Source organism: Amia ocellicauda, chromosome 23 (assembly GCF_036373705.1).
Source record: "Amia ocellicauda isolate fAmiCal2 chromosome 23, fAmiCal2.hap1, whole genome shotgun sequence".
Taxonomy (NCBI): Eukaryota; Metazoa; Chordata; class Actinopteri; order Amiiformes; family Amiidae; genus Amia; species Amia ocellicauda.
The window spans coordinates 19,612,806-19,626,588 of record NC_089872.1 but is presented as its reverse complement, the minus strand read 5'-3'; the positions used below and the strand labels follow the sequence as shown (position 1 = coordinate 19,626,588).

Genomic DNA, 13,783 nt, shown 5'->3' with positions numbered 1-13,783 from the left:
TCGATATAACTAGTTCTGAAAACTAAATTCATACACAAGTATAAATCCTCCATGTTTCCTCAGGACAGGTGACCTGAGGATTCACATCCCGCCCAGCAGGGAAGTGCAGGACGTTCCCACGACTGCAGCCCTACGATGTGGCAGACAGGAGTTGGAGACAGCATGACACAGTGGCGGTGTGATAAAAATCGGCTTCCACAGCGTGTAAAGAAAACTACGCCATATCCCCCGCCCCGCTGTCTGCATTACAGATCTGACAAAAGCAGCAGGGGAGCAAATAGACAGAGTTCACCATCATCTGTGGAGCATCTCATTTTGATTCGGTGCGTTTGGAAAGTGTTTCCACATTCCTTGGGACAGATCTGGGGCACAACTGCGGCCAGCTCAGTAAAAAAGTCTAATAAAATTGGCACGTGCGTTCTACAGTAAGGATTAAAAAACTATAAATCACATAAAATAACCGTTCATTTACATTGACATGATTTTCATTTGAGAAAGAAATGCAGGCCTGGGAACACAGACAGACCAATCAAGCTGAACAGAGTGGAGATCTCTGCCACGAACGTTGAATGATTTCAGTGGGTCGAAGTGCATCACACCTCGCAACGCAACACAACGCAACATTAACTCAACAGAGCCGGACACGGCAGCCTGGGGGGAAGCGATACATCTACGCGCTCTCCGCTGCAGAGGCTGTCAGTTCTGAGCTTTTACATTTGTCTGCGTGTCAGATGTCTTCCAGCAATGGGGCTAAACTAAACAAATTGAGAAGAACCTGGAAAGTCTATTGGTCCTCACCAGCACCTAGTGCAGCAGTCAGAAAACCGAACTGGATGAGAGCAGTGGTTTTCACTTTAACAATCTCTAATAAATACACAGTTCTGTTTTTGTCTTGTTTTTTTTAAACCCTGAATGTTGGACACGGACATCCCAACAGGGGAGTCGGTATACCTGCAAAAATGAGTCAGTAAAGCTTCCGAACGACCGTGCCAAATTGATACCACGCTGGGTCAGTCTCGCTACGGTTGAGATGTTCCTCTCAGACGAGGACAGCGATCACAGACACCCGATGGAGATTACAACCGTTTCAATCTCAATTACGACAGAAAGCTCAAATTAAAGGTCTCTTAAATCAAGCTTTGACTTGGACTCAGAGGTCCTCTTCAGTGTACTGGTTTTACTGGTTCAGCCTGTTCAGCTGTAAAAGGTGTTGCTAGCGTTGGCCAGACCTTCAGACCGGGCGATGGGTTAACCCTTTCAGCGTTCCCTGTCCTAATCCACGCCTTTAAAATTCCAGAGTTGTGTAATGAGCGTCTTTAATAGGTCAATCCTACACAGAAAACAATAATAGGTGAACGACACTCTTTAGGGTGGAGAAAAACTGTATTCTGCACATTTTATACTGAAACCTGAAGAGATTTCACATCACAAATTCATTGGAAGTCACGGGGGAGAAAAATAACAAGACCATATAAAGGTGTAGTAAAAAAAAAGCCTTCATTTCCTAGTAACTCATCTCAGGGATCGGGGGAAAGGGTTGTGGGAGCCGAACAGAAAAATAAAGATAACAAATCTGTAAAAAAAAGAAAAAAGAACAAACAATGAAAACAAAGCCGAAGCGAATCAAACTCATAACCGTACATTAAAGTTAATGCCTCATAACATCCACACCTCAATCTGAGGTTAAAAATTTGCCCTTTCCTTGACATAGATTTCTCCAAGAGTAAGGTCACATACCTGTAAGGTACAAAACAAAATGAACAAAAATACTATTCTTCAAGTTATATATATATATATATATATATATATATATATATATAAAAAAACTAGAACCAAATAAAAAGTTCTCCTGCCTCCTAAACTTGGTCAGATCCACGTCCACATTATTATCACCTTCTCAGACAGAGATGGCGTGTTTTACACCCGAGGGGAGGCGGAGATACGTCTGTTCACATCCATACCGCAAGACCAGCATCTAACAGCACATATATATGTATGTATACGTGTGTGAGAGATCATGGGTCATGAGATCATGGAGATCATGACCTTAGGGTTTCACGGCATCCTGGAGTTGATATAGAGAACTGCAGGAACAAAACACTTTCCTTCAGTCTCCAGGTAGATTTACACACAAACAGTCTTGGCCAAGTGAGGCGAGTCGGCGACACAAACAGAAAAGCAACAAAGTCACGTTAAAAGAGGCGACCGGAGTTTGTTTTATCTTCCCTCACTCGGGTTGTTTACATGTAAGTCTGTAGGGGCCAATCTGACCAAAATACGTTGTTATTTTGTATTTTTTTAAGGAGTTATTTTTAAATGTGAACTAGCACATCATTAAAAATGCTGTAGCCGTGTGAAAAAGGGACGTCAATTTAGCTTTTTTTGCCACACAGAAGCGCAGCCGCCTGCCCTTCCCCTCCCACGCAGCCTCTCCGCTCTCCATCCCTCGCCTCAGGGGGCGGCGGAGGCAGGGTTTTGACAAACAAAATAACTTCTCTATAAAAACAGGAACTGAAAGGAAAGCGTGGCACCACCTAACATTCTAGAATGCTATTTACAGCGGCTTCGAGGACCGAGTCCGTGTCGGCCGGCGGCGCCTGGCTGGGCTCCGAGCGGAGGGGCTTCTCCAGACCCCGCCCTGGGTGTGAGGCAGTGGGGAGGGTGGGTGGCGGAGCGCTGCTGCCGTGCGGCGTGGGAGCTGGGGGAGGGGGCGGGACTATGCTGCCGCCGCCGCCGTTATTGTTATTATTACTATTGAGCGAGCATTTCTGCGTCTTCTTCAAGTCCAGGATGCTCTTGATCGCAGTCTCCAGGTGTTCGCTGAGGGACACCTCCTGCTGCGGAGCCTCCCCCCCACTGTCCTTGCCGCCGGGGGAGGACGAGGCCGGCTGCGAGTCTCTCGTGATGGTGGTGGGATCCACGTTGGCCCTCGCCGGCATGGGCCCCCGCCTGGCGGTCTCCGTACCGGCCCCCGACTGGCATGGTGACAGTGCATGTGGAGCCATGCCCGCCCGGCCCGTCTCGGCCCCTTCGCTGTGCTGCTCCCGCAGTGGACCGCCTGCCCTCCGCTCAGGTCCCCCCCGAGTATCCGGTGCCCCCGAAGCATGGCTCGGAGAAGACCCTCCCGGTTTCTCAGTCCTCTTTGCAGGGGAGGGGGCTGCTGACTCCGCGGTCGGTCCCGTGGGTTTGGCCAAGCAACAGAAGTCCTCCAGAAAACCATCTGTGAGAGAGACAGAGAGAGAGAGAGAGAGAGAGAGAGAGAGAGAGAAAAACGTCACTCTCGGCTTGCCAAGTCAACAAATTGTGCCGCCAAAACAGCCCAGACAGAACATGAACAGAGTTGTATTTAAGAAAATTACAGCTGCTTTACCTGGATCCATGAGTGCCAGCCGCTTGTCCTGAGTTAGATTGGCTCTTTCTTCCTGATTAAAAGTCCTGTCGATCATCACCATCTCCGAAGAGGGACTCATCCGCTAGAGGGAGAGAGAAAGAGAGGGATGCAAATCTCAGCTTTCCCTACGATCTGAAGAGCTGAGGAAATACGACCGCACCGGAGCTCAGACGACAGAGAGAGAGAGGGGGAACAGTCTGGACTCTCCCGGCGTTCCTCACCTTGGCCTCCACGAACAGCAGCCGCCGGTACTTGTTGAGCATGGCCTGCGTGCGCTTCAGCACCTGCGTCGCCACCACCTCGAACTCGTCGTCCACTGGGGAGAGACGAGAGCACAGCGAGTCAACACCCGCACCCAGACTCCTGAACACGTCCCTCTCTGAGCTTTCCACACTGGTTGCAGTATAAACACAGCTCAGCTAGAAGAGTAATTCAATGTCTTTCCCCACCACCCCCTCTAGAGTCCAGGTAAGAGATGGTGTACCGACAGTACAGACGCTCTACCTCTGTTGAAGTCCTCGTCGGAGGGCAGCGCGCCCTGGTACACGTGGTAGGGCAGCAGTTTGTGGATGGCGTCGTCCAGAGAGGAGAACGAGGACTTATCGGCCACCTGGACATCCAACTGGTCCTTCTGTAGCTGCTGGAGGATTCTGGGAAAAGAGGGGAAAAGAGCCTTGAACGGAAGATTCTTTCAAAACAAGGGGGAAACACATATATATATATATATATATATATATATATATCTTTATATATATATCAGGCAAGATTGGTAAATGTGCCTGTGGAATCGAGGTGACCCCCAACATGCCTGAAAGACTTACAGGTTTCCTTTTGTCAGTTGCTGAGTAGCTGGTCTCTTCTGTGCAAGAAAGATCTGCAAGAAAGAAAATAAGAATATAGATACCATTATAATCCGTCTGTCTGTCCATCTTCAGTTACTGCTGCATCCAGTTCAGGGTCAACATTGTGGACACAGGGCACAGAACAGGGCAGACTTGGATAGGACAACATCATTGTTATTATTAAATTAATGTCCCACTGGGAATATTCTGGGTATTCTGAATATTCTTTCTCTTCACTTCATCTTTGTCTTCACTCTCACAGCTCTTTAAACACAAACAAGGCACCGGTGAAATAGTACTGTAGTCACTTCACTTCTGAGAGAGAGAGAGAGAAAAAGAGGGGTACCTGTGTGTGTTGCTGATGTGGAGACTGGACCCCTGCATTATTTGGGAGGTGGACTAATCCATCCAAGCCCGAAGCTGCGCTCGAAGCTTTGCCAGCTGTGCGGGAATGGAGGACAAAAGCAAGAGTCTCTATCACTGTGCTTCTGAAGAAGAACGTTACACTCTTATTCGATGAAAGGGAATTAAAATACTGAACTACAGATGGACAATTATTATATCAGGAAAGGCAGTGGCGGAACGCAGTGCATTACAATGATCTTTTTAAGGGAATGCAAAAGTGAAAGATCAGTCCCGAGGGGCTGCCTTGCCTTTGCTCGCCAGCAGGTTCGCCAGCTGAGGTTGTCTCAGTCCATCCTGCAGCTTCGAGACGAGTCCCGACGTCGTCTGAGCCACCGAGTCCTGCTGCATCTGCGTAGCGAGGAAACGAGAACCGTCAGACATCGACACAGCCCTGTCTCGGCATCACACACATATCACACACACTTCACACTACAGCACTAGGGTGTCTGATATTTAAAACAACCACACATCGTAGAGAAAATCTTCTGACCCCAAAAAGAGACTCACAAACACGCACCTGATTCTGCGCAAACTGCTGCGTCTCAAACTGCTGGTGCTGAGTGCCTTGACTCCCCAGAAGCTGGGAACTTCCTGCTTCCTGCGACACGGGGACGAAGAATCGGTGGCCCATGTTGACAGGAACCTGCTGTCGGACCTGGGCCTGTTGTTGTTGTTGTTGTTGTTGTTGTTGTTGTTGCTGAAGGCTCTGCTGGGCGCTCACTTGTTGTGTCTGAGCCACGTACCCTGGGTGCACCGAGCCCGTAGAGTTAATAACAGCCAGTCGGTTCTGGACCTGCATGCCCGGAACCATAGTGCCCCCGGCCTGTGTGGTCACAGGGAAACCTGTCCTGGTGTTGGGCATGTTCCCGTGGGGGGCGGCCAGGTGCACCACCGTGGGGGGGCCCTGCTGTAGCTGGCTGCCCACCACCCCCTGATTGACGATCAGCTGCCCTCCAGGGGCAGCGAAGTTCTGCCCAGCGACCAGCTGCACAGCCGTGTTCTGGTTGGCCAGGATGGGCCCCGAGTAGGGGGAGTTGGCCGAAGTCCTGTTGCCGAAGGCCTGGTCGATCTGTGCTGACTGGGTGTGCAGCACCTGCCCGTTCAGCGCCGGGATGCCGTGTGTGGAGGAGGAGCTGGGGGTGAGGGACAGGGAGGTGGGCAGCAGGAACTGGTTCTGGGGCAGGTGCAAGGGCTGCTGGTGCTGCATGGGGGAGTGGATGACGATGCTGCCGGAGTGGTTGACCACTTGGTGCCCCGGCGTGGGCTTCCGCAGGCCTGGCTGGTTCACTATGTTGACGGTCATCTGCTGCGGCTGCTGACCGGCCTGTGGAGAGCCGGCCGCGGCGTAGGGGCTGCCCTGCTGCCCCTGGTGCTGAGGAGCCTGCTGCTGAAGCCCCAGGCTGCTGATGTTGTAGACTGTCTGAGGGCCCACCTGGATGGGCTTGGGCTGGATACTGACGGGGCCCTTCAGGCTCTGGTTCATGGCGCCCAGAGGCTGAGAGGAGGGGCCTCTCTGGATGATGAAGGGCATGGACACCTGGCCCCCAGGGGAGCTGCTGAAGAGGGGTCCGCCGCCGGCAGTGTGGCCCTGCTGCCTCTGCACCAGCAGACCCCCACCCATCCCCGGAGAGGATGCCTGCCCCGGCTTCAGCAGGATCTGGGAGCGGTCCAGGTTGTTGATGGTCATCATGGAGGGCTGGGCGTTGAAGGAGCCCACCAGCTGGATGTGGCCGGCTGGGCTGCCATTGTGCAGGTGCTGCGTGTGGACCTGGTGGATGAAGCTGTGGGGCTGCATGCCAGGGAAGTGGCCCCCGGCCGGCGGCTGGAGGACGGGTAGGTGGGAGAGTCCCATGGCCCCGAAGTTGGAGTTGGAAACCACCTGCTGCTGGGAGAAGGGCTGGCCGGCCAGGCCCAGCGCCGGGGACGAGGACTCCAGCAGCGCCTCCTGGGCCAGGGTCTGCTCCGTGATGTCCGCCTCCTGCAGGGACTTTTGCAGGATGTCGAAGGGTTGCTCCTCCCCCAGCTCCCCCACCGAGGGAGAGCCACCCCCCAGCTCCTCTTCGATGAACTGCAGGCTGTTGGACAGCTGGAGCCCCCCTCCACCAGAGTCCCCCAGGTGGTTACTCACATCCTTGAGGCTGGAGCCGGGGTCCACGCTCTGCAGGGCGGGGAGAAGGCGATGAGAACAAGGCGTGACACTGGACACAGGGGGGGAAAAACGCCACAAACTATACTGTCCTAAAATATCGCCATATGGTGCTTATGTCATGGCAAGAGCTAATAATTAATGTCTTTCTAATCAAAGACCAAATGGCAATGCCCTGTGTCGTACTATAGGTAGGAGCAGGTTACTCACAGAGGCGTTGGCAAAGAGGTAGCTGACTGAGCCGAACGCAGCGTTGTTCAGGTCATCTTCATCAATCTAAAGGGAGCAGAGGACTGAGGATTAGTTGTGAATGTTTGCAGGTCCTTTCCTATTTTGCTGCTGCCATTTCATGGTAAAGACTTCAGGCAGGCCAGGGCAATGGAGGAATAGGATGCTGGCAAACACAGATGTCAACCACTGAGTGTAGAAGAGAAAGACTCACCGATTTGTTGTTCGACCCATGGAGATAATCATTTAATGCCTGCACGTCCCTGTGTGGGAGAAAGAGAGATGTGAAACGGCAAACCACAGAACGGTTACAGAAGTCTGCGTCTTCTCATTCAGAAGGTTAACTAGGGGGGTGACCAAGGGGTCTAGGGTCTAAGAAGAGGCTCTTACCCTATGATATCTAGAAGACGGCGGTCCTCTTCGTCATCCATGACAACTAAAGTTAGGAGAACAGTGTGTTAAAAACAGAAGCACACGACAAACACTACAAGAAAGAGATAACGTCTTTTCACCATCACTTTCCTGACTCCCTTGCCTGTGGATCATTCTTATTATAGCACAGCTGTTTGTTTGTTTTCCCAAAACTACAAGCCCAGGAGTCACCCTTGACAGGTTCACGGAGGGAGCTCAGGGGCAACTAACCACTTTCTCTTGGGAGGATTACTGAAGTGTGGTGAGATTTTACTAGATCAGACGAATCGTATAAATCAGGACTTCATCATGTAAAGACAACACAGCGGGCAGCAAGGACATGAGTTTGGTTCCTGTCAGAGGAACAGTGGCGCTTTCCAGACAATTTCCACACGACTTATTCGATTCCCATCTGATACCTAGCAAGGCTTTTCACGCTGAAATAGGAAGAGACGAATGGGCCACAAAGACCTCATCTCATTCAGAACCATCCTTATTAGTTTGTCACGATGACAGAAAAGACACGAATTCTACTGTACATGTAACAGATGGCTTAAGTGTTAAACGTTTTTCTCTTCAACCACAGAGTTGATATAACATCCTTCTCAATGCAGTGAATGTGTCAAAGGGAATAAAACAGCATCTCAATGATCCGAAACTAAGTTACATCTATTGAGCCGACCACAGCAAAGGGATAAAGATGGCACTTACTGATTTCCGGCGAAGACCATGGAGACAATCATTTAACGCCTTTAAGTTCCTGTGTGGAGAGAGAAGGGAGTTTCAACACAACACATAAGGTTCACAGTAGAATATCTGCCATCGGAGGTGGGAGGGAAAAAACAGCATCCAACACCAAATTCCCTAGTATGCAATCCATCTATAAGTCATACGCTACGCAAACATGTGACACAAACCACAAGACCAGGGGAATACCTCCAGATCACTTTGTCCACCTAGAACTGTGCAGAGACTCGGAGAACCAAACTGACCGCATATGGAAGCACTTGCTGTTAAAGTATGCTTTTGTTTTGCGGTACAAGTTGTACAGCAAGCATCTACAGTGAGAAATAGATGGAATGACATATACATCAGGTTTCCGTGTGATTCTCTGCTAATAAATGTCAAGCCTGTGGCGCCGTGTGGAAGCTCAAGAACAATTAGTTTTTTTCTGAAGGAGATCCTCCTTTCAAGAAGTCAAGTTCGGACAACATCAAGTCTGAACGGACAAGTTTAACACATCGAATCACCTTTCACCTCAATCATCAACTGAGACCGAGTTGAAAAGTTAAATCACATTTGATCATGGCAACTTATGAACGTCACGACACTTCAAAGAGATGACGCGAAGGGCCCCAGAAACATTAAAGCTAAACCACACACCTCACAGGTACTATTCTGGACTTATATTTCAGTACTGCCTGCATGCAAATGAAATTAACCACAAATGAAAATGGACTGTGGGAAACTGGCCGGCTATCTGATTCCTATTTTACACACGGCTGCTAAAAAGACTATTGACAACGTACTGAATGACTCTCCACACACAGAGAGCCTCCAACGCACGGTTATTCATATTCCCACTAAAAGGAGCCGATCGTTTCCCTCGGGATGATCCTGTCCACAGCGTCCCTATTGTACTACCATACAATCAGCCTATTTCACATATCGAGTATTATCGGCATGCATTCTGTATGAAATGAGAGACTGACTCGGTCACACTGTGTATATATTAAATGTGTCAGATGTGATTTCTATTATTTTATGTTATTAGTGATTTCCACACCCACAGCAGTGTGACCATGTGATCCGAGCACACAACGTACACTACACAACATATACTCACACATAAAGATGTATTTTAAAATGATTTACATCCTCCTCAACCCAAAGCACATTCATCAGTCAGAGCTGTTTTTAAATTTGTATTTAAAGCCTGTAGTAAGACATTGTAGATTCATTCAAAGTTAGCTAACAAATAAAAGATAAAACTACAGCGATATATGGAATAATACATTAATGTATACTTTACAGTATAATGTATAATCTTTTTTATCTAGTCTGAAAAAACCAAAGAGGAAGCAGATGTGTCAATTTATAACAGCGAGGTTCACAGAGACAATTCAACACCATCTGTGTTTTAGTTTCACAAGGAGCGACCCTTGGTATTTGCTATACATTTTATACTGATGTACATAAAACTATCTAAAGAAAAAGTTAATGAAACATTGTGAGGTAGCACACGTCCTTCACTGTAGACTACTTTTCTGTAGCATGAACTCCTTTTCAACTTTTTTGAAGTTCAGAAAGTGAGACAAGCAGAAGTTGTGACAGTTAATGATAACAAAATCATCTGATAACACAGTCACATGTCATCCTATTTCTTTTTTTTTTAACAGCAACATTCTAGGAGGTTAAAGATACTAAAAAAAAAAAAATCTGTCCAGAATGAATTAAACTGTTACTATTGAGAAAGTTCGTTACCCTTTGGACTTCAGATAAACTGCTGCTAGCTTGCTTGCCAACTGTGACAGGGCAGTTTAGATAAATAACAAACCAGCTATTCAAAGAAAAGAAAAAAGAGGAAAAGAAAAACTGGAGTCTGTTCAGGGTTTCTCAGTACTGTTTCAGAAGTGAGCAGATTAAACAATCACACCTTCAGGCTATGGAATGAAAGTCCTCACACTCATATTTAGAGAAAAATGGCTTGAGTGATATCCCTGCCATGGCTGCTAAGCTGTTTATTTCTAGTTTTTCCCCCAGTGAACTGCTGAAAAAGATACAGGAGCTAGATATTGATGAACTACTGGCTGTATTGTAGAGTATGTGCTGTCCTTCAAAATTATCACCTGCTCACAAGTTTACCCTTGTGCTCAGTCAACGAGTCAATAAAGAAACCCCTGCAACAAGGGAGCAGGCTTTAGTAGTGTTTGCATTGCCTTATATGGTAGAAATAGCCTATAGCAAATCTCCCTAAAATACATATAATAAATAAAGACACATTACTATAGTCACAGGCTAGAATATGAGAGGCACTGTGAGAAAGAAGAGATTACTAAAAGAGATTAGCAAAAAACTTTAGGGTTGTTGTTTTATTTTGCCCAAAACCAAGTTGACCAAAGAAAAGAAAATATTAAAACATTTAGAAGGAAACAAAAGCAGCCCCTCTCTGAAGATTGTTAGACACATTCATTACAGATACATTTTCTTTACAACTTAGCACTTTCGCATTGCTTCTGGTAGTGAAAAGTGTGTACTTTAGACACTCATTGCTGAATGACAATGATGAGGCAGAAAATACATATGTGGGCCACAATATGAAGAGGAAATCTAAATTAGTTTGAAGCAAATAGCCTACAACTTCTCACAATGCAAACACTGTGTATTGTAATTGCCCTCACGTCAACTGAAAAGCTCAAGTTCCTCAAACAAAACGAACAGCCTCGGATAGTTCCAGTGATCAAATAAAGATAACCGCGTGAAACAGCAGGGCAGGGAGTGAGTCGCAGCTTTGTGGGTTGTTGTAACTGGGAGTCGAGTTATTCCAGCAAATGAGTGACTTTGGCGAAACCCCTTAAGAGGGCAGTGCGACGTGCCGGCGTTTGGGATGGCCATTATCAGCCGGTGTTACAGGGCTTCTGTACACTACAGGAGGCAGCTCGAGCAGGCTGGGGCTCCAGTGTACCTGATCACACCTGCACCCCCGCCTACACTGCAACGGCCAGCAGAATGAGCTCCAGCAACTGTTCTTATCTAGACAACGCTTCAACCACCATTAAAATAGGTGTACTTTAAGCATATTTGTGGATTCATGTATTGGTTAAAAATGACCCTAGTATTTGCAAACTGTATACCTCATTGTCCTTAATTGTTAAATTCTAGGTTATTGACTCTCTTCTAGTTGCATTCACACAAACATTGTATATAAATGGAAGCAGGACAAATGCCCAAAATACATTGAATATACATGAATTGTATTTGTTTGGGGGTCATGTAGGACCTACTTAGTCAGAAATGAGGGTCATAATTGTCACAGAGCACTGTAGTATAACCACCTCCAGCCACACACATCTGGGGACACGTGTTTGTCTAAGCACACGGAGCACAGCTGGCGAGGGGGAATAATCTCTTGCTTTGGGATGCAGTTTTAAGATCAAACCCAGAAAAGGCAAGAGACCGCCAAAAGAAATGACTCTTCCTCTCTCGAGTACAGCGCACAACATGCATTAGTAATAAGATGGCGGCGACTGGAGGAAACTGCGCCACAGCCTGTGGCTGAATGCCAGAAACGCGCTAAAAACAGCAGTTAAATGCGTGTGCAATGGACACACAACCCCTGCAACAACACGACCACTATGCTGGGGGGTTTCCTCGTTTGTTTAAACCGACACTGTTCCGAGGGGCGTTCACTTCAATTCATGAATAAAATGTTGATCAAACGAGCTTTAAAAAAGACAAAGGGCCGAACCAGATGCCAACCGGGCTGCGCCGATTCCGCTTTTTACATTTAAACAAATACGAGCCGATGAAGGAATTGCATTAACATACATCACTTTCCGGCCGGGATGAAGGCGTCTGCCAACAAATAACACCGCCTAACAACAACATGACGCATTTGTGCCATCCCGCGACTATAATAAACATGGTGCAAATAGACAGTTAAAATATAGATCATACAACAGACTAAAGCACGTAAAGTGCTGCAACACAAGTCACAGTAAATACACAGTGCACGTCCACTACAGCAGCACGGCCGGCGCACAGCGAGCGCCCCGCAACACACATCTCTCACACACCGTGTCCTCCTCCAGCCCAGCTTCAGCCATGTTCATGTTGGAATAAAAGAAAACTCCCCACATATATTGAAATGGTACCTTTTTATTTAGAAACTTAAAACACAAATACAAAATCAAATCACACAATCTACAGTGCCATTAGGTCATAGGAGGAGAATAAAGAAATAATAAAAGCAGTAACGGTGTTGGGGTTTTGATCCGTGTAGCGCCGGTAAAGGAAACAAGTTAGCGGCGCCGGCGACAATGTGTCAACCCGCGCCCCGCCGCCCCGCCGCCCCGCCGGGCCACCCGCACGACCGCACGCCTCACAACGAGAACAAAAAGCAGCTTTTGTTGGAAGGAAAAAAAGAGGGAGGAGATTACAAAAAAAAGATAGTGTTTTTCTATTTTCTCCCTTCCTTTCTCTCGCAACCTCACTGGTGGTGGTGGTGGTGGTGGTGGGGGGGGGGGGGGCGGAAAATATATAAAAAGAGACTAATTTGTAAAAGCTGGAAATGAAACCGGCTCGGGTCCTCGCCGCGCCGCACAGACCGGGGAGGACAGGCGGCGGTCGATGGCCATTTTTGTTTTGAAAAAGAGGTCCAGAAATAGACGGACGAGGACGGCGGCTCTCTCTCTCTCTCTCTCTCTGTCTCTCTCTGTCTGTCTGTCTGTCTGTCGTCCGCCGGCTCCTCTTTCCTTCCTCTCTTTCTTTCTAAGGGTGCAGCCATCCCTCCGTTTCTCTCTAATCAACACTTGATACCGAGCTACGCAGAGAGAGAGAGAGAGAGAGAGAGAGAGAGAGGAAACTCCCGGAGCAGCTCTGCTCTTGTCCGGCTTGTTTGTGGCCCTGAAAGCCTCTCTCTCTCTCTCTCTCTTTTTCTTTCTTTCTTTCTGTCTCTCCCACTATCTGCGTGGCAGCCTCGGGTGTCTACCTCCCCCCAGCAGCAGCAGCAGCAGCAGCAGACTGAAATAATAATCACGGACAGCCATCAATATTTATTTACATTTGCATCACATGAAGGACGCTTTAGACGGAGAGGAAGAGGAGGAGGAGGAGGAAGGGGGAGAAAAAGAAAAGGCGAAAAAGAAGGCTCTCCCTGTCTCACCCTCTTGAAACCTAATATCTCCATTTGGCAACTTTTAATTCGCTCCCCCCTCCTCTCCTCTCCTCTCCGCTCTGCTCGTCCTCCTCCTCCTCTCTCACTCTCTCTCTCTCTCTGCTCTGGATATTTTCTCCTCTCTCTCTCTGTGTGTCTGCTCTCTCTCTCTCCTCTCTTTCTGTCGCGGAGAGCTTTTTTTCCCCCTCTCCCGCTCGCTCTCTTCCCTCCCCGAAGGAAGGGGAGGAAGGAGGCTGTGTGTGCGGTTTTTTTTTCCTTGAAATTTTTATCACAAAATTATAATACACTCAAAGGGAAACTCACCGTCATGAAAAGCAGAGCCTTGTCAACGGGGTTTCCTCGCCATCGCGCCAGGGGCCGGGGGGGCCGTGCGGCTCGTGCGGGCGGCGCGAGGACACCGGCGCTGCAGACACGCGCCGACCCGCACCGCCGCGCGCCTCCGGACACAGCGCGACAACGGCACA

The 13,783-nt window shown here is 48.3% G+C and overlaps 1 protein-coding gene across 2 annotated transcripts; it reads right to left on the bottom strand.

Moving 5' to 3' along the window:
* Positions 1 to 1,364: 1,364 nt before the first annotated feature.
* Positions 1,365 to 13,724, bottom strand: bicral (BICRA like chromatin remodeling complex associated protein). Of its 2 annotated transcripts, none has more exons than XM_066696722.1 (13): positions 13,623 to 13,724; positions 8,135 to 8,183; positions 7,403 to 7,448; positions 7,227 to 7,275; positions 6,995 to 7,060; positions 5,156 to 6,796; positions 4,887 to 4,986; positions 4,580 to 4,674; positions 4,213 to 4,265; positions 3,896 to 4,041; positions 3,613 to 3,707; positions 3,371 to 3,473; positions 1,365 to 3,220 (listed from the first exon to the last, which is right to left on the bottom strand). In XM_066696722.1, the coding sequence occupies exons 3-13, from the start codon at positions 7,441 to 7,443 to the stop codon at positions 2,535 to 2,537; spliced, it is 3,075 nt and encodes a 1,024-aa protein (XP_066552819.1). In that variant the 5' UTR covers positions 7,444 to 7,448; positions 8,135 to 8,183; positions 13,623 to 13,724; the 3' UTR covers positions 1,365 to 2,534. The 2 variants fall into 2 exon arrangements, with proteins under 2 accessions (XP_066552819.1, XP_066552820.1); XM_066696723.1 differs by lacking the exon at positions 13,623 to 13,724 and adding an exon at positions 12,220 to 13,600.
* Between the last annotated feature and the right edge of the window lie 59 nt (positions 13,725 to 13,783).